At 45.8% G+C, this 18280-nt stretch overlaps 1 protein-coding gene across 1 annotated transcript in view; it reads left to right on the forward strand.

Annotated features, from left to right (window-relative positions):
• The window catches only part of LOC119954043 (rho guanine nucleotide exchange factor 12-like), a 95557-nt gene that overhangs the window by 29505 nt on the left and 47772 nt on the right, over positions 1 to 18280 (forward strand). The window contains 2 exon segments of the mRNA XM_038778815.1: positions 8185 to 8208; positions 16263 to 16357. Coding sequence (XP_038634743.1) covers positions 8185 to 8208; positions 16263 to 16357 — 119 coding nt within the window.

Below are 18280 nucleotides of genomic sequence, written 5' to 3' on the forward strand. Positions count from 1 at the left end.
GCGGACACTGGAGCCTGATTGGCAGGTTTTGATGGGCCTACGAGGCGAGTTGGGGGGGGGGGGGAAGGGAGAAGTGGAACGATGCAGGAGCCAAGGCGTTAGCTGGGCTAATGGTGGAAATGGGAGGGGTGGACCATTGGAGGTTTCTGCACCCGAGGGAGCGGGAAGACTCGTTTCTCTCAGCAGTCCACCAGGTATATTCGCGGATCGACTTTTTCGTGGTAGTGAAGGCTTTGTTGGCTGGGGTTAAGGGGTCGGAATACTCAGCAATTGCAGTGTCAGATCACGCTCCGCATTGGGTGGATATGGTACTGGAGAAGGGGATAGCGCAGAGACCAGGGTGGAAAGTAGATGTGTGACTTTTGGGGTACCAAGTATTCTGTGAGAAAATTTAAAAGGTAATTAAGGAATATGTAGGTTTCAACTGTACGGGTGAGGTGTCGAAGGCGGTCGCCTGGGAGGCTCTAAAGGCGGTGGTGAGGGGGGAGGTGATTTTGTTTAAGGTCAGGCTGGACAAGGAGGAGGGGTTGGAGCGGCAGAGGGTAATAGATGAGATGTTGGAGGCAGATAGGAGTTTTGCAGTAGATGGGGACCCAGCAAAGCTGGAAAAGAGGAAGGAGCTGCAGTCGAGCTTTGACTGACTATCTACCAGGAAGACGGTGCATCAACTGAGGCGAGCAAGGGGTGCAGTTTACGAACATGGAGATAAGGTGGGGCGTATGTTAGCAGGTCAGTTCCGGAGGGAAGCAGTGGCAAGGGAAATTGTACAGGTGAGGGAGAGGGCAGGGAAGTTGGTGGTGGCACCAGATCTGATTAACAAGGTTTTTGAGGAATTTTATGAGAGGTTGTACAGGTCAGAGTCACCCGGGGGAGATTGTGAGATACAGGAATTTCTAGATGGGTTGGAGTACCTGAGGTTAGGGGAGGGGGACAGGGCTAAATTAGAAGTAGCGATAGGGGAGCAGGAGATAAAGGATGCGATTGGGAGGATGCAGTCGGGGAAGGTGGCAAGGCCGGATGGGTTTCCGGTGGAATATTATAAAAAATTCATGAATAAGCTGGCACCCCTGATGGTGGGGATGTTTGAAGAGGCGATAGCGAAGGTGGTGTTTCCACAAATCTTGGGGCAGGCATCGATCACCCTGTTTCTAAAAAAAGATAAGGATCCAACTTATCGGCCCATATCACTTCTGAATGTGGACGCAAAAATATTGGCGAAGGTACTGGCGGGTAGGCTGGAGGAGTGCCTCCCGAAGGTGATAGGTGAAGATCAGACGGGGTTCGTGAGAGGGAGGCAGCTCTTTTCAAACATTAGAAGGGTATTGAACGTCATTATGGCACTGGCAGAGGGGAAGGAAACAGAGGTGGTTGTGGCATTGGACGCCGAGAAGGCATTTGACCGGGTAGAATGGGGGTACTTGATGGCAGTTCTGGAGTGGTTTGGGATTGGACCAAGATTTGTGAACTGGGTAAAGTTATTAGATAAGGAGCCGAAGGCAAGTGTCCGCACAAACAATATCAGCTCGAGATACTTTTCTCTCCACCGTGAGACGAGGCAGAGATGTCCTATGTCCCCCTTGCTGTTTGCACTTGCGATTGAGCCGTTGCCCATCACATTAAGAAGTTTGGGGGTATGGAAAGGAATATGCCGGGGGGGCGATAGAGCATAGCGTGTCCTTATATGCCGATGACTTGCTGTTATACGTGTCGGAACCGAAAGTGTTGATAGGAGGAATATTGGAGTTGCTGCAGGTATTTGGGTCTTTCTCGAGGTACAAGCTGAACCGAGACAAGAGTGAGTATTTTGTGGTGTCTCGGCCGGGTGTGGAGGTGGGGGGGGGGGGGGGGGGGGGGGGGGGCTGCCATTCTGTAGGGCAGGGACCCACTTTAGATATTTGGGGGTGCAGGTTGCCCGGGAATGCAGGTACAACATTTCTAGTTTGGTGGGGAAAGTGGAAGCCGATCTAGCGAGGTGGGATGGTCTCCCCCTGTCACTGGCGGGTCGGGCACAGACGGTTAAAATGAATGTGTTGCCACGATTTCTGTTTATTTTTCAATGCCTACCAATTTTCCTGTCAAAGGCTTTTTTCAGAGAGATTGAGGGAAGGAAGACGTTCATATGGGAGGGAAGGTGGCTAGAGTTAGAAAGGTCCTACTACAGAGGGGAAGGCAGGCAGGGGGTTTGGATCTTCCGAACCTGATGTATTCCTACTGGGCAGCGAATGTGGAGAAGATACGGAGCTGGGTCAGAGGGGTTGATTCCCAGTAGGTCAGAATGGAGGAGAGTTTGTGCAGGGGGTTGGGGCTGAAAGCACTAGCAACGGCCCCGCTCCCGATAGCCCCGGGAAAGTACTCAGGGAGTCCGTTAATAATAGCTTCATTGAGAATTTGGAGGCAGTTCCGCCAACACTTCGGGTTGGGGGCAGGATCAAGGGAAATGCTGATTCGGGAGAACCACAGGTTTGAGCCAGGGAGGTGGGAGGAGAAGGGGATTAAGACACTAAAGGATTTGTTTCTTCGGGGTCAGTTTGACGGATTGAAGGAGCTGGATGTGAAGTATGGGCTGGAGCAGGGGGAAATATTTAGATACATGCAGGTTTGAGTTTTTGCTAGAAAGGAGATACAGAACTTCCCGGTGGAGCCGGCCTCCACATTGCTGGAGGAGGTGCTGACGACGGGGGGACTGGAGAAGGGGGTTGTGTCAGCTGTCTACGGAGCTATGTTGGAGGAGGAGAGGGCACCGCTGGAAGGAATCAAAGCAAAGTGGGAGGAAGAGTTGGGAGAGGGTATGGAGGAGGGGTTCTGGTATGAGGTGCTCCGGAGAGTGAATGCCTCCACCTCGTGTGCGAGGTTGGGGCTGATACAGCTGAAGGTGGTGTACAGGGCACACCTCAAGAGGGCGAGGATGAGCCGCAGCCCCTCCACCCTGTGCCCTGGCGTGGCGGGGAGACCTGTTGGAATTCTTTACCCTTGAGAAGGTTAAGTTTGAACTGAGGAGAAGGACAGAGAGGTTCTACAATTCATGGGCATTATTCATTATGCACTTTCAAGAACTGGATAACATCGAACATTGGATAGGAGGGCTGGGGGGGAGGGGGTCGATGGGGTCTATGGGGGAGTTCTGATTCCTTTTTGTCAGTTGTTTATGTTAACGTGTGGGCTAATGTTTGGGGTTTGGTGGGAGGATGGGATCACTGTTATTGATATGGGGATTGACATATTTGTTACTGATTATTGTTTATTGTTGGTGGGTGTAAATTGGGGAGAAAATATGAAAAAGAGAATAAAGAAATATTTTTAAAAATTCATTTAAAATTATACCTATACGAAAATAAATTCCTTAAAAGTCCTTTTATTTTCATAACAACGTAGACTTTGAGAAAGTGTTTGGTAATAATGTACTTGATGGAACTGATCTGGCTTGCTATCAATTGTTAAGAAGGTTAATGACCACAGGTTTAAAAGGGCAGTAACTGTGTGTGTGGGTACAAAACATGCTGGGGAGCAGAAAGAATATTGTGGTGGGGAGTACATCTAGAATCGTTAAAGACTCCAAGAGAATGTAATGGGTAAAACAGTCGACCTCAAAGCAGATGAAATTTAATGAATATTATATAGTTGGGATTCATAGAATTTACAGTGCAGAAGGAGGCCATTTGGCCCATCGAGTCTGCACTTGCCCTTGGAAAGAGCACCCCACTCGAGCCCACGGCTCCACCCTATCCCCATAACCCAATAACCCCTCAGAACCTTTTGGACATTAAAGGACAATTTAACATGGCCAATCCACCTAACCTGCACATATTTGGACTATTGGAGGAAACCGGAGCACCCAATGGAAACCCACGCAGACACGGGGAAAACGTGCAAACTCCACACACAGTCACCCAAGGCCAGAATTGAACCTGGACCCTTGAGCTGAGACACAGCAGTACTAACCACTGCGCCACCGTGCCGCTCCGAAAATAAATTTATTGTCTATGTTTTAGAAATAAATTTAAAGTATCCAATTCTTTTTTTCCAAATTAAGGGGCACTTTAGCATCGCCAGGCCACCTACCCTGCACATCTTCTTGGGTTGTAGGGTGAGACCCACGCTGGCATGGGAAGAATGTGCAAACTCCACATGGACAGTGACCCGGGACCAGGATCGAACCCGGGTCCTCAGTGGCATGCGGCAGCAGTGCTAACCACTGAGCCACAGTGCCGCCCAAAATGCATGGTATAAAGGAACATCTGTGATTATAGGTGACTTTAATCTGCATATAAGAACATAAGAACTAGGAGCAGGAGTAGGCCATCTGGCCCCTCGAGCCTGCTCCGCCATTCAATGAGATTATGGCTGATCTTTTGTGGACTCAGCTCCACTTTCCGGCCCGAATACCATAACCCTTAATCTCTTTTTTTTTTCAAAACTATCTAACTTTACCTTAAAAACATTTAATGAAGGAGCCTCAACTGCTTCACTGGGCAAGGAATTCCATAGATTCACAACCCTTTGGGTGAAGAAGTTCCTCCTAAACTCAGTCCTAAATCTACTTCCTACATAGGTAGGAAAGGGGACAAGGATGTCAGGCAGGCCTTTAGGGAGCTAGGATGGAAGCTCAGAGCGAGAACAAACAGAGTTGTTATCTCTGGGTTGTTGCCCGTGCCACGTGATAGTGAGACGAGGAATAGGGAGAGAGAGCAATTAAACACGTGGCTACAGGGATGGTGCAGGTGGGAGGGATTCAGATTTCTGGATAACTGGGGCTCTTTCTGGGGAAGGTGGGACCTCTATAGACAGGATGGTCTACATCTGAACCTGAGAGGCACCAATATCCTGGGGGGGGAAGATTTGTTAGTGCTCTTTGGGGGGGGTTTTAAACTAATTCAGCAGGGGCATGGGAACCTGGATTGTAGTTTTGGGGTACGGGAGATTGCGAGTATAGAGGTCAGGAGCACAGATTTGACTTCGCAGAAGGGTGCCAGTGTTCAGGTAGGTGGTTTGAAGTGTGTCTACTTCAATGCCAGGAGTATACGAAATAAGGTAGGGGAACTGGCAGCATGGGTTGGTACCTGGGACTTCGATGTTGTGGCCATTTCAGAGACATGGATAGAGCAGGGACAGGAATGGTTGTTGCAGGTTCCGGGGTTTAGGTGTTTTAGTAAGCTCAGAGAAGGGGGCAAAAGAGGGGGAGGTGTTGCGCTGCTAGTCAAGGACAGTATTACGGTGGCGGAAAGGATGCTAGATGGGGACTCTTCTTCCGAGGTAGTATGGGCTGAGGTTAGAAACAGGAAAGGAGAGGTCACCCTGTTGGGAGTTTTCTATAGGCCACCTAATAGTTCTAGGGATGTAGAGGAAAGGAAGCTCCAACTTCAGCTCCTGGAAGCAGCGCAGCAGAATCGTCTGCTGGGCCTGGCCCCACTTCCTCAGCTCCTCAAAGCTTTCGCCGGCCGCCATTTTGTTTTCCTGCCCCCGATTTTTCCTGGGCGTTTTCGTCGATCTTCTCTCTGCCCCACTCCTGGTCCAGACCATGGGACCGTTGGGGCAACTCCTGGCCTCTTCCCCCGTCGGGATTTGCCTCCTCAGCTCTGTTGGGGGCCCTGAAAAAAGCCCTGAAGTCCGTTAATTGCGGGAGCCGCCGAATGTGCGGCTCAACTGCGCATTGCCGCCACCGGAAGTCCAACCGATGCCAATGCTTATGTAGTTACATTGTATATCTTGTGTTGCCCTATTATGTATTCTCATGTATTTTCTTGAATTTTGTTTAATTCCCTTTTCTCATGATCTGTTGAGCTGCTTGCAGAAAAATACTTCTCACTTTACCTCGGTACAGGTGACAATAAAAAAATCCAATCCAATCCTCTATCCATGCTACTACTTTACCCTTAATGCCATGCATCTTTATCTTATGCAGCAACCTTTTGTGTGGCACCTTGTCAAAGGCTTTCTGGAAATCCAGATATACCACATCCATTGGCTCTCCGTTATCTACTGCACTGGTAATGTCCTCAAAAAATTACACTAAATTAGTTAGGCACGACCTGCCCTTTATGAACCCATGCTGCGTCTGCCCAATGGGACAATTTCTATCCAGATGCCTCGCTATTTCTTCCTTGATGATGGATTCCAGCATCTTCCCTACTACCGAAGTTAAGCTCACTGGCCTATAATTTCCTGCTCTCTGCCTACCTCCTTTTTTAAACAGTGGTGTCACGTTTGCTAATTTCCAATCCACTGGGACCACCCCAGAGTCTAGTGAATTTTGGTAAATCATCATTTGTGCGTCTGCAATTTCCCTAGCCATCTCTTTTAGCACTCTGGGATGCATTCCATCAGGGCCAGGAAATTTGTCTACCTTTAGCCCCATTAGCTTGCCCATCACTACCTCCTTAGTGATAACAATCCTCTCAAGGTCCTCACCTGTCATAGCCTCATTTCTATCAGTCGCTGGCATGTTATTTGTGTCTTCCACTGTGAAGACCGACCCAAAAAAACTGTTCAGTTCCTCAGCCATTTCCTCATCTCCCATTATTAAAACTCCCTTCTCATCCTCTAAAGGATCAATATTTACCTTAGCCACTCTTTGTTTTACATATTTGTAAAAACTTTTACTGTCTGTTTTTATATTCTGAGCAAGTTTACTCTCATACTCTATCTTACTCTTCTTTATAGCTTTTTTAGTAGCTTTCTGTTGCCCCCTAAAGATTTCCCAGTCCTCTAGTCTCCCATCAATCTTTGCCACTTTATATGCTTTTTCCTTCAATTTGATACTCTCCCTTATTTCCTTAGATATCCACAGTCGATTTTCCCTCTTTCTACCGTCCTTCCTTTTTGTTGGTATAAACCTTTGCTGAGCACTGTGAAAAATCGCTAGGAAGGTTCTCCACTGTTCCACCATAAAGTCTTTGCTCCCAGTCTACCTTAGCTAGTTCTTCTCTCATCCCATTGTAATCTCCTTTGTTTAAACACAAAACACTAGTATTTGATTTTACTTTCTCACCCTCCATCTGTATTTTAAATTCCACCATATTGTGATCGCTCCTTCCGAGAGGATCCCTAACTATGAGATCATGAATCAATCCTGTCTCATTACACAGGACAAGATCTAGGACCGCTTGTTCCCTCATAGGTTCCATTACATACTGTTCTAGGAAACTATCGCGGATACATTCTATAAACTCCTCCTCAAGGTTGCCTTGACCGACCTGGTTAAACCAATCGACATGTAGATTAAAATCCCCCATGATAACTGCTGTACCATTTCTACATGCATCAGTTATTTCTTTGTTTATTGCCTGCCCCACCATAACGTTACTATTTGGTGGCCGATAGACTACTCCTATCAGTGACTTTTTCGCCTTACTATTCCTGATTTCCACCCAAATGGATTCAACCTTATCCTCCATAGCACCGATGTCATCCCCTACTATTGCCCGGATGTCATCCTTAAATAACAGAGCAACACCACCTCCCTTACCATCCATTCTGCCCTTCCGAATAGTTTGATACCCTTGGACATAGATTGGGTGAATCAAATTAGTCACAGCACAATAGAGGAGGAATTTCTGGAGTGTACACGGGATGGTTTTCTGGACCAATACGTTGAGGAACCAACAAGGGAACAGGCCATTTGGACTGGGTGTTGTGCAGTGAGAAAGAATTAGTCGGCAATCTAGTTGTGAGAGAACCCTTGGGGATGAGTGACCATAATATGGTAGAATTCTTTATCAAGGTGCCTAGTGAGTTAGTTGATTCTGAGACCAGAGACCTGAATCTCAAGAAAGGTAATTGATTGGGCATGAATTGGTAATGATGGACTGAGAAACATTACTGAAACGAAGGACTGCGGACACAGGTTGAAGATCACCAGCACAGCAGGGCTAATGGTTTTTAAAACAATAAATTGTTATCATCTGGAATGTACAATGTACTATCTAAATGGGTTGTGGAAGCAGATTCAGTAACTTCTTTCAGAAGAGAATTGATACATATGTGAAAAGTTAATAATTTCAGAGCTATGAGAAACTAGGAAGTGTGTGGGGATTAATTGCCAACTCTATCAAAGAGCGTGCATAGGTAGGATGACCTGATGGGCTGCCTTTCGTGTTGCATCATTGTATGATCACTGAATGGGATTCAGTGAGTTGCTGTGTGATCCATATTGGCCTCGCTAACTCCAGTTGCTCTCTTTGATTGCAGGTTTCCCATCAGAAGACTTCCCAGGTAAGAGCTCACAGCACAATGGTTGGGGGTGATTGGTCATCTCAGACCGAGAACCAATCCGGTAGCATAAAAATTTGTCCACAGTGTTAGAGTTCTCCCTGAACTCCCAGGAACCCCTCTTACTGCTGCTTAAATGGAACTGGAGCAGGTGGATGGCACCTGAGAATGTGAAATGTGTGAGTGTCATGTGAGAGTACCTTTACAAAATGGGTGTTTATAATTGGGTGTGTATCTAAATATCTGTAGTGAGAGTACCTTTACAAAATGGGTGTTTACTACTGCAGTGATGTCAGAGTGGGTGGAGCTGGGCTGTCTGTCAGTTTTTTACTTTCGCTTTGAGCAGGCTGCAGGGTGTGTTTCAATGTTGGAGCAGAAACCAGACAAAGCAGCTGTACTGCTGTTCTCTCTGCCATGAAAAGACTGTCTCTTGATGATTTGGTAAATTCAGAATTATAAATGTTTTTAGTAGTGACTTTAACGTGATGTGTTTCTGATAAAAGTTTTGTATTTCAGTTGTATGGATGTTAAAAAGGAAAGCTTAAAGGATTACTTAGTGTTGTAGTCTTTGGGGGATGTATTTGAATTAATGGTTGCTAAGATGTTCACTGTATGTTTTAAAAAGGTTAACTTGAGTTCATAGAATAAACGTGTTTTGCTTTAAAAAATACTTTTTCATTTCTGCTGTACCACACCTGTAGAGTGGGCCGTGTGCTCCCCATACCACAATCTAGTAAATGTTGTGGGTCAGGTGAACTCCATGATGCACTTTGGGGTTCTCTAAACTCTGGCCCATAACAGTATAACAGTGAGAAAAGTAACGAGTTAAAAAAGTGGGAGTGAAAATGCGCTGCATTGCAGATGCCTCTTCCCCCCCCCCCCCCCCCCCCCCCCCCCAAAAACCCACCCAATATTGACGGGACAAAATTACTACAGGCAAATTCCTTTCAAATTGGCAAGTTATCCAAGCCTGTGTTAATCAAACGAGGATCATTCATTTGAAAACAAGGGATGTGGGTATTGGTAGCAGGACCAGCATTTATTGCCCATCCCTAATTTCCCTTGAAGGTGGGTGTTGCCTTCCTGAAACGTTTTCCATGTGCAGGAACACCCACTTCACAAGAGGTAAAGTTACTTGGAGTGTGACTTTGTGTCAGTTTTGCAGTAGGTGAGCGTCTGAATAATGTAGCAATGGAATAAAGATACGTATGCATGGCCCCATTGAGCCTGCTCCATTCAATGCAATCATGGCTGATCTTTGACCTTACCTGCCACTCTCCGTATCCCTTGATTCATAATCGGAATGTGCTTTTAAGCAGAAGAGTGCTTGCCTGGACAGTGTATTCCTGGGTTTTGTATTTTCAGAGGAGAAAACAACCTCACCAGCACCGAATGCACCTTGGGAACGGGTTTTATGGAAGTCGGTTCGATTGGCTAACAGACAACTGGTGGGCAGGCCAGGAACAGTGTTCTGCCTGACAGTCAGCGATTGGTTCTTGCCAGGTGTTTTTTTTGAGAGAACCTGTCAGAAGCCTCTAGACCCTGGAAGGAAGAGGAGCTGTGCCTGACCCCCTCTCTGCTGCCAGTTGCAGGGGAGATTCCTCCTGTCTCTGTGCGTCTGTGGTGAAGACCAATACAAACTGGAGGCCTAACCTCGAGAAAGGTCTTCAGGACGCGCAACAGCGCAGAATCCCTGAGCAGAAACTGATAGCCAAGTTTCGCCCGCATGAGTACGGCCTCAACCGGGACTTTGGATTCATGTCTCATAACATTCACCCCCCACCATCTGGCATGGGCTTGCAAAATCCTACCAACTGTCCTGGCTTGAGACAATTCACACCCCTTAACCTGGGATTATCCCTCTCCAGTCGCACCATCTGGACCTGTAAAGACTTGATTACCCGCAAAGACTCGCATTCAAAGTATCATCTTGCTTCTTTGACTTTGTCTATATATATGTTTATGGAACCCCCCTCTTCATTCACCTGAGGAAGGAGCAGTGCTCCGAAAGCTAGTGATTCAAAAAAAAACCTGTTGGACTTTAACCTGGTCTTGTAAGACTTACTGTACCGACCCCAGTCCAATCTCCACATTGAGAAAGAAACTAACTGGAAGAGACCCATCTGAATCAGAGATCTTTATCCATTTATTTTATTATGTTTTCTTTACTTCTCAGCCACCCTTTTCCCCTCTATGTTGTTTGGCTGTCTGTGTCCATAGAGAGTGGGGGGGGGGGGGGGGGGGGAAGAAGTTGGAAAGGGGTTTAGGTAGTCAGTTGTTTTTTTGACTATTTAATTATAATTGCTGTTAATAATAAAAAGTTACTTGTGTCTTTTTTACAAACCCAGAAACTGTTCAATTTAACTCGACCAAAGCCACGGGTATTAATACAAAATCTAATTTTACCTGTGTTGCAACTCTGGGTCAAGTGGGGCTGGAATTGACCATGCACTAGGCCAGGGTTTGTGACTTGTTAGAGGACATTATCCGGGGATCTTTGGAATGGTAGATAGGGATGATTTGAGGTGCAGTATACATTAGAGGCACCAGGTTTTTAATATCATAACAGAATGACTTTAGATGCTGCTGAGGCCTTTCTTCAGGTGGAGGACTTGTCTTTGATTTATTTACAATGGTTTTGAGAAGACAAGTTAATTGAATTGGAAATGAATTAAAAGTAGAGTGCCGGTTAAAGCTAAGAAGGCAGAGATATATGATATAGTAGTTGAGTGCTTGGGTCTGTTAGAAGAGTTGACGAGTAAGTGGTTGGTAGTTAGCATGAGAAGCATTTTCTGGTGGGGAAACCGATCTGGAGAGAATTCAGTTGCAAATCGAAATAAGGAATCTTGATGTGGAATTGGAAAGATTAGGAAGGGTAGAATGGGAAAGCGAGAGGGAGAGAATATCAACCAAAAAGTTTGGAATTCAGGACAGAAGTTGAGGAATGTCAAAAGGGAGGAACAGTCAGAATCCTAGTGGGGCTATGTCTGAATATATACAAGCCTTACCAAAATTCGAGGAAAAGGATTTCGAGGCATTCCATGACATTTGAGAAAATAACAACTCAAATGGAGGGTTGAAGGAAAAGTGGACATTACCCATGCAAAGTAAAATCCCAGATGATATAAAGGTTTGCGGGAATGTGTCGTAAAGAAGATTATAGAACAGTACGGCACAGAACAGGCCCTTCGCCTCTCGATGTTGTGCCGAGCATTGTCTGAAACCAAGATCAAGCTATCCCACTCCCTGTCATTCTGGTGTGCTCCATGTGCCTATCCAATAACCGCTTGAAAGTTCCTAAAGTGTCCGACTCCACTTTCACAGCAGGCAGTCCATTCCACACCCTAACCACTCTCTGAGTAAAGAACCTACCTCAGACATCCCTCCTATATCTCCCACCCTGAATCTTGTAGTTATGCCCCCTTGTAACAGCTACATCCACCCGAGGAAATAGTCTCTGAACGTCCACTTTATCTATCCCCCTCATCATCTTATAAACCTCTATTAAGTTGCCTCTCATCCTTCTCCGCTCCAAAGAGAAAAGCCTTAGCTCCCTCAACCTTTCCTCATAAGACCTATCCTGCAAACCAGGCAGCATCCTGGTAAATCTCCTTGGCACCCTTTCCAATCCTTCCACATCCTTCCTATAATGAGGTGACCAGAACTGCACACAATACTCCAAATGTGGTCTCACCAGGGTCATGTACAGTTGCAGCATAACCCCGCGGCTCTTAAACTCAAGCCCCCTTTTAATAAACGCTAACACACTATAAGCCTTCTTCACGGCTCTATCCACTTGAGTGGCAACCTTCATAGATCTGTGGACATGAACCCCAAGATCTCTCTGTTCCTCCACATTCCTCAGAACCCTGCCGTTGACCCTGTAATCCGCATTCAAATTTTTTCTACTAAAATGAATCACCTCGCACCTATCAGGGTTAAACTCCATCTGCCATTTTTCGGCCCAGCTCTGCATCCTACCAATGTCTATTTGCAGCCTACAACAGCCCTCCACCTCATCCACTATTGCACTAATCTTGGTGTCATCAGCAAATTTACTGACCCACCCTTCAGCCCCCTCCTCCAAGTCATTGATAAAAATCACAAATAGCAGAGGACCCAGCACTGATCCCTGTGGTACACCGCTGGGAACTGGTCTCCAGTCTGAAAGTGATAGCCAGTTCCTTATCCAACTGGCCAAATTTCCCTCTATCCCACACCTCCTTACTTTCTTCATAAGCTGACCATGGGGAACCTTATCAAATGCCTTACTAAAATCCATGTATATGATATCAACTGCTCTACCTTCATCTACACACTTAGTTACCTCCTCAAAGAATTCAATCAAATTTGTGAGGCAAGACTTACCCTTCACGAATCCATGTTGACTATCCCGGATTAAGCTGCATCTTTCCAAATGGTCATAAATCCTATCCTTTAGGACCTTTTCCATTAATTTACCGACCACCGAGGTAAGACTAACTGGCCGATAATTACCAGGGTCATTCCTATTCCCTTTCTTGAACAGAGGCACAACATTCACCACTCTCCAGTCCTCTGGCACTATCCCTGTGGACAGTGAGGACCCAAAGATCAAAGCCAAAGGCTCTGCAATCTCATCCCTTGCCTCCCAAAGAATCCTGGGATATATCCCATCTGGCCCAAGGCACTTGTCGACCCTAAGGTTTTTCAAAATTGCTAATACATCCTTCCTCAGAACATCTACCTCCTCCAGCCTACCCGCCTGTATCTCACTCTCATCCTCAAAAACATGGCCCCTCTCCTTGGTGAACACTGAAGAAAAGTATTCATTCAATGCCTCTTCTATTTCTTCTGACTCCCATGCACAAGTTCCCACTACTGTCCTTGACCGGCCCTAACCTCACCCTGGTCATTATTCTTATGTGAGAAATAAAAGAAAAAGCCCTGGGGTTTTCCTTGATCCGACCCACCAAGGACTTCTCATGCCTCCTCCTAGCTCTCCTGAGCCCTTTTATTTTTTAGCTCATTCCTTGCTACTTTGTAACCCTCAAGCGACTCAACTGAACCTTGTTTTCTCATCCTTACATACTCTTCCTTTTTCCTCTTGACAAGACATTCAACCTCTTTTGTGAACCATGGTTCCCTCACACGGCCATTTCCTCCCTGCCTGACGGACATACCTATCAAGGACACGCAGTATTTGTTCCTTGAACAGGCTCCACTTTTCATTTATGCCTTTCCCTGACAGTTTCTGTTCCCATCTTATGCTCCCTAATTCTTGCCTAATTGCATCACAATTACCCCTCCCCCAATTATAAACCTTGCCCTGCCGTATGGCCCTATCCCTCTCCATTGCAATAGTGAAAGACACCGAATCGTGGCCATTATCTCCAAAGTGCTCTCCCACAAACAAATCTAACACTTGGCCCGGTTCATTACTCAGTACCAAATCCAATGTGGCCCCACCTCTTGTCGGCCTATCCACATATTGTGTCAGGAAACCCTCCTGCACACACTGTACAAAAACTGCCCCATCCGAACTGTTCGACCTATCGAGATTCCAATCAATATTTGGAAAGTTAAAGTCACGGATCACAGCTACCCTGAGACCTCCACACCTATCCATAATCTGTTTTGCAATTTCTCCCTCCACATCTCTATTACTATTTGGGGGCCTATAGAAAACTCCTAACAATGTGATCGCTCCTTTCCTATTTCTAACTCCAGCCCATATTACCTCAGTAGGCAGATCCCCTTCGAACTGCCTTTCTGCAGCCGTTAAACTATCCTTGATTAACAATGCTACTCCTCCACCTCTTTTACCACCTTCCCTACTCTTACTGAAACATCTATAGTCCGGAACTTCCAACAACCATTCCTGTCCCTGTTATAACCAATGGCCACAACATCGTAGTCCCAAGTACCAATCCACGCTCCAAGTTCACCTAACTTATTCCGGATGCTCCTTGAATTGAAGTAGACACACTTCAACCCACCTTTCTGTCTGCCAGTACACTCCTGCGACCTTGATACTCTCCTCAGTACCTCACTACTCTCAACACTGGCTTCTGGACTACAGCTCGTTTTCCCAGCCCCCTGACAAATTAGTTTAAACCCCCCCCGAAGAGCCGCAGCAAATTTCCCTCCCAGGATATTGGTGCCCCTCTGGTTCAGGTGCAAACCTTCCTGTCTGTACAGGTCCCACCTTCCCCAGAATGTGCTCCAATTATCCACAGAACTGAAGCCCTTCCTCCTACACCATCCCTGCCACCACGTGTTTATCTGCGCACACTCCCTGTTTCTCACCTCGCTAGCACGTGGCATCGGCAAGATGTAAGGCAATTGCAGGAATTTTGGACATAACTAGTGAGTGGGGAAAAAACATGGCAGATGGAATATAATGTAAAATGAAAGATAATCTATGGTCAGAGGATCAGATGTGCAGAGTAAATTAATGTAGAAGTGCAAAGAAGCCTGGGTGTCCTTGTCCATACATCACTGAAAGCTAACCAATAAATATAAAAGCAAATTACTGCGGGTGCTGGAATCTGAAACCAATCTTTGACAAAGGGTCATCTGGACTCAACATTAGCTCTTTTCTCTCCCTCCATATGCTGCCTGACCTGCTGAGATTCTCCAGCATTTTCACTGACAGGAACCTGCAGGTGCAGCAAGCTGTTAGGAAGCCTAGTTGTATGTTCGTCTTCACCGTAAACAGATTTGTGTATCAGAGGAGTGAAGTCTTCAATTGTATCAAAGCTTAGTTAGACCGCACCTGGAGTACTGTGAGCAGTTTTGCTCCCCCTACCTCTAATATTATTCTTGCCGTAGAGGGAGTGTAAAGTTCACCAGACGGGGCAGTCTTATGAAGAGAGATTGGGGAAACTGGGCCTGTAATCTCTAGAGTTTGGAAGAATGAAAGGTGCCCTCATTGAAACACACAAAATACTTCAATGGACAGACAGGGACGATGTGGGTAAGATGCTTTCCCTGGTTGGGACGTCGAGAACCAGGGGGCACAATTTCAAACTTGAGGGGGAAGCCCCTAAGGACGGAGATGAGAAATTTCGTTACTCAGAGGGTTGTGAATCTTGGGAATTTTCTACCCCAGAGGCCGAGGACACTGTCATTGAGTATGTTTAAAGTACGGATTGATAGATTTCTGATTAACAATAATGTAAAGAGTGATGAGGATAATGTGGGTAAAATTGAAGTGTCCCATCAGCTATGATCATATCGAATGACTGAGCAGGCTCGATAGGTTGAATGGCTTATTCCTGTTCCCTTGTTCCTAAGAATCACAGGCAGTTAACAAGCAGGTACGGAAAGCAATTTATTGCAAGGGAATAGGAGTGCAAGAGTAAGGAAGTCTTGCTGTTCACATATAGATCTTTGTGATGCCATAGCTGGAATACTCTTGATTTCTAAGGAAGGTTGTTTGTGCCTTTTAGTGGGGGTGCATTTAAAGTTCATTATACATATTAATGGAATGCGGGCATTGTCCCATGCAGAGAGATAGAGTAGAATGAGCCTAGGTTCTCTGAATTTGAAGAGAAGTGATCTCGATAAAATGTATAAAATTGAGACTAAGAGAAACTTCCTCACTCAAGGTTTGTGGTCCTTTGGAATTGCTCCCGAGTTTTGTGGATCCTGTCATTTTGCTTATTTAAACCAGAGTTAGACAGGTTATAGACAGCACACTCAGGAAATCAAGGGGTGTGGGAAATTGGAGTTGAGGCCAAAGGTCAGTCCTGGGCAAGGATGATTTTACTGTACAAAGAGAGAATGTGGCGTATCTAATGGAAGCAGATCTGGGGTGAAGGGTGCGGTCTAGGCTGGTTTAGCACACTGAGCTAAATCGCTGGCTTTGAAAGCAGACCAAGGCAGGCCAGCAGCACGGTTCAATTCCCCTATCAGTCTCCCCAAACAGGCGCTGGAATGTGGCGACTAGGGGCTTTTCACTGTAACTTCATTGAAGCCTACTCGTGACAATAAGCGATTTTCATATAATGTCTGCAAGTGGGTGTTAGCTATGCTGTGATTGGATTGTCATGATGTGAATTGTTCTGTTACAGGCAAGGAGGAAGCATACTGAACAAGGACCTGTCACCTGATAAGAAGCATGACAAGAAGAACTCTGAGAAATCTCTGTACGAGTTTGATCCAACAGGTAAGACACAGCTGGGGCTCAAGCCCACTTTCTGCTCCTATGATTATCCCTCTCCCTGGATCTGTAATGATTTGATTACCTGCAAATGCTCGCATTCCAAGCATTTTCTGGAACATACCTCGCCATTCACCTGAGGAAGGAGCTGCGCTCCGAAAGCTCGTGTTTGAAACAAACCTGTTGGACTTTAACCTGGTGTTGTAAGACTTCTTACTGTGCTCACCCCAGTCCAACACCGGCATCTCCACATCAAAGAAAAGTACAGCACAGGAACAGGCCCTTCGGCCCTCCAAGCCAGTGCCAACCATGCTGTCCGTCTAAACTAAAATCTTCTACACTTCCTGGGTCCGTATCCCTCTATTCCCATTAGGGTTAGTCGGTTGTATATATACCATATACGCAGCGATGGTTCTGTCTGTAGGACACTTGAAAGCTTGGTGTCTAAGAGAGAACCAGCCATTGATTGGATCCTGTTCCCAGCGATCTAGGTTCAGCCAGCCTCTCTGTGTAGAGGTGAGATGCGCCTGGACATTGGATATTGACAGAGTCACACTCCCTCACCATGCACTACCCCTCCTTTAGCCGATCAAAACAACCTAGTCCACTGTGATGTGGAATTGATAAGACACTGTATTGTTGCGATGTGGAATGGTGCGAATGTAGTCAGGGTCACAGACATGCTGATCATTATTAAGAAAGCTGACCCTCAGCTGAAAGGGCTGATTTGCAGCGACAGTAACTTTGCCCCTGGTCTGTTTGGCCCTGATATTATTTCCATTCCTTCATCTTCCTGATTGTGACTGAGTCACCATTCTACATTGTAACATGACTGATAGAATTCAGCTGCAAGTTTCAATTGGAAATCACTTGGGGCACCGCTGCACAGAGCTTCCTAAGGAACCTGGCTTGGAGCTAACCTGACAAGATGTGCTGGGGAAAGAGACATGTGTGGGGCTGAATCTCCCCATCAATTTGACCCTTGAGCAAGACAATGTGCAAATTTGTTTTTCTGACGGTTAGGCTGCGTTTTTCACATGTCACTAAAGCATCAGGAATGTTACCTGAACAATTTGAGATGTGGCTACTTTAAAGATCAACATGCCCTGAGTGTTGAAGTATTGTCGCCTTTTGGGCTGCAGATTATCCTGTTTTACTCCATGTTTAATTGGGGCTTGTCTGAGCCGCTGCCGTCACTGTACCCAATTGCTGCATTCATTCTCCAGAATTCCCAGGACTTCACAGTTAAATTCTTCTGCCAGTCCTGTCGATAGCAACAATATAACTCTGGCATGTAGAATTGTAGAGATATTGAATTATAAACATTTGGCAATTTAAATGCCGATTTAAGCCTGGGTTAGAGTGTGTTTGACTGCAGTAGGCATGTTTTAAATATTCTTGTTTTGCAAGACCAGAAAGCTTTCAGGAACCAGAGGTGAAATTGACCATCGTAAAAGCCTGGGCTAATGCACTGTTGTTTGACTTGGGGGGGAGTCCCCGGGGAGTTAATGTGTTTTCAATTTAAAAAGATTTTGAGACATTTTGAGAGAGTTTTTGAGTGGAGTTCTGATATTGCATTCCTTTAGACCACAAGTAAGGTCTTTTGCTTTCACAGTAGGATAGTTAAAAAAGAATATTGGCATTTAAAACAGAGTAGACTTGTCTGAGGACAAGGGGAAAGCTGAAACAAGCCAGTCGAAACAGCTTTTTGAAGACATCCTGCCAGAGTCTGCAGGGTTTCTAACAGGAGCTAAATCTGTTCTGGAAAGCAAGTATTACTCTGTGCCATTGGGATGTAGGATGGTTTAAGAGCTGTTTTTAAAAAATTTTTTGTTTAATTGGGAATAGAGATAGTAATTAAGGGTATTTCATTTACTGCATTTAGTATTGTTTCGGAGATAGTTACATAGAATATAGAACAGTACAGCA

The sequence above is a fragment of the Scyliorhinus canicula genome, chromosome 19 (assembly GCF_902713615.1).
Source record: "Scyliorhinus canicula chromosome 19, sScyCan1.1, whole genome shotgun sequence".
NCBI lineage: Eukaryota > Metazoa > Chordata > Chondrichthyes > Carcharhiniformes > Scyliorhinidae > Scyliorhinus > Scyliorhinus canicula.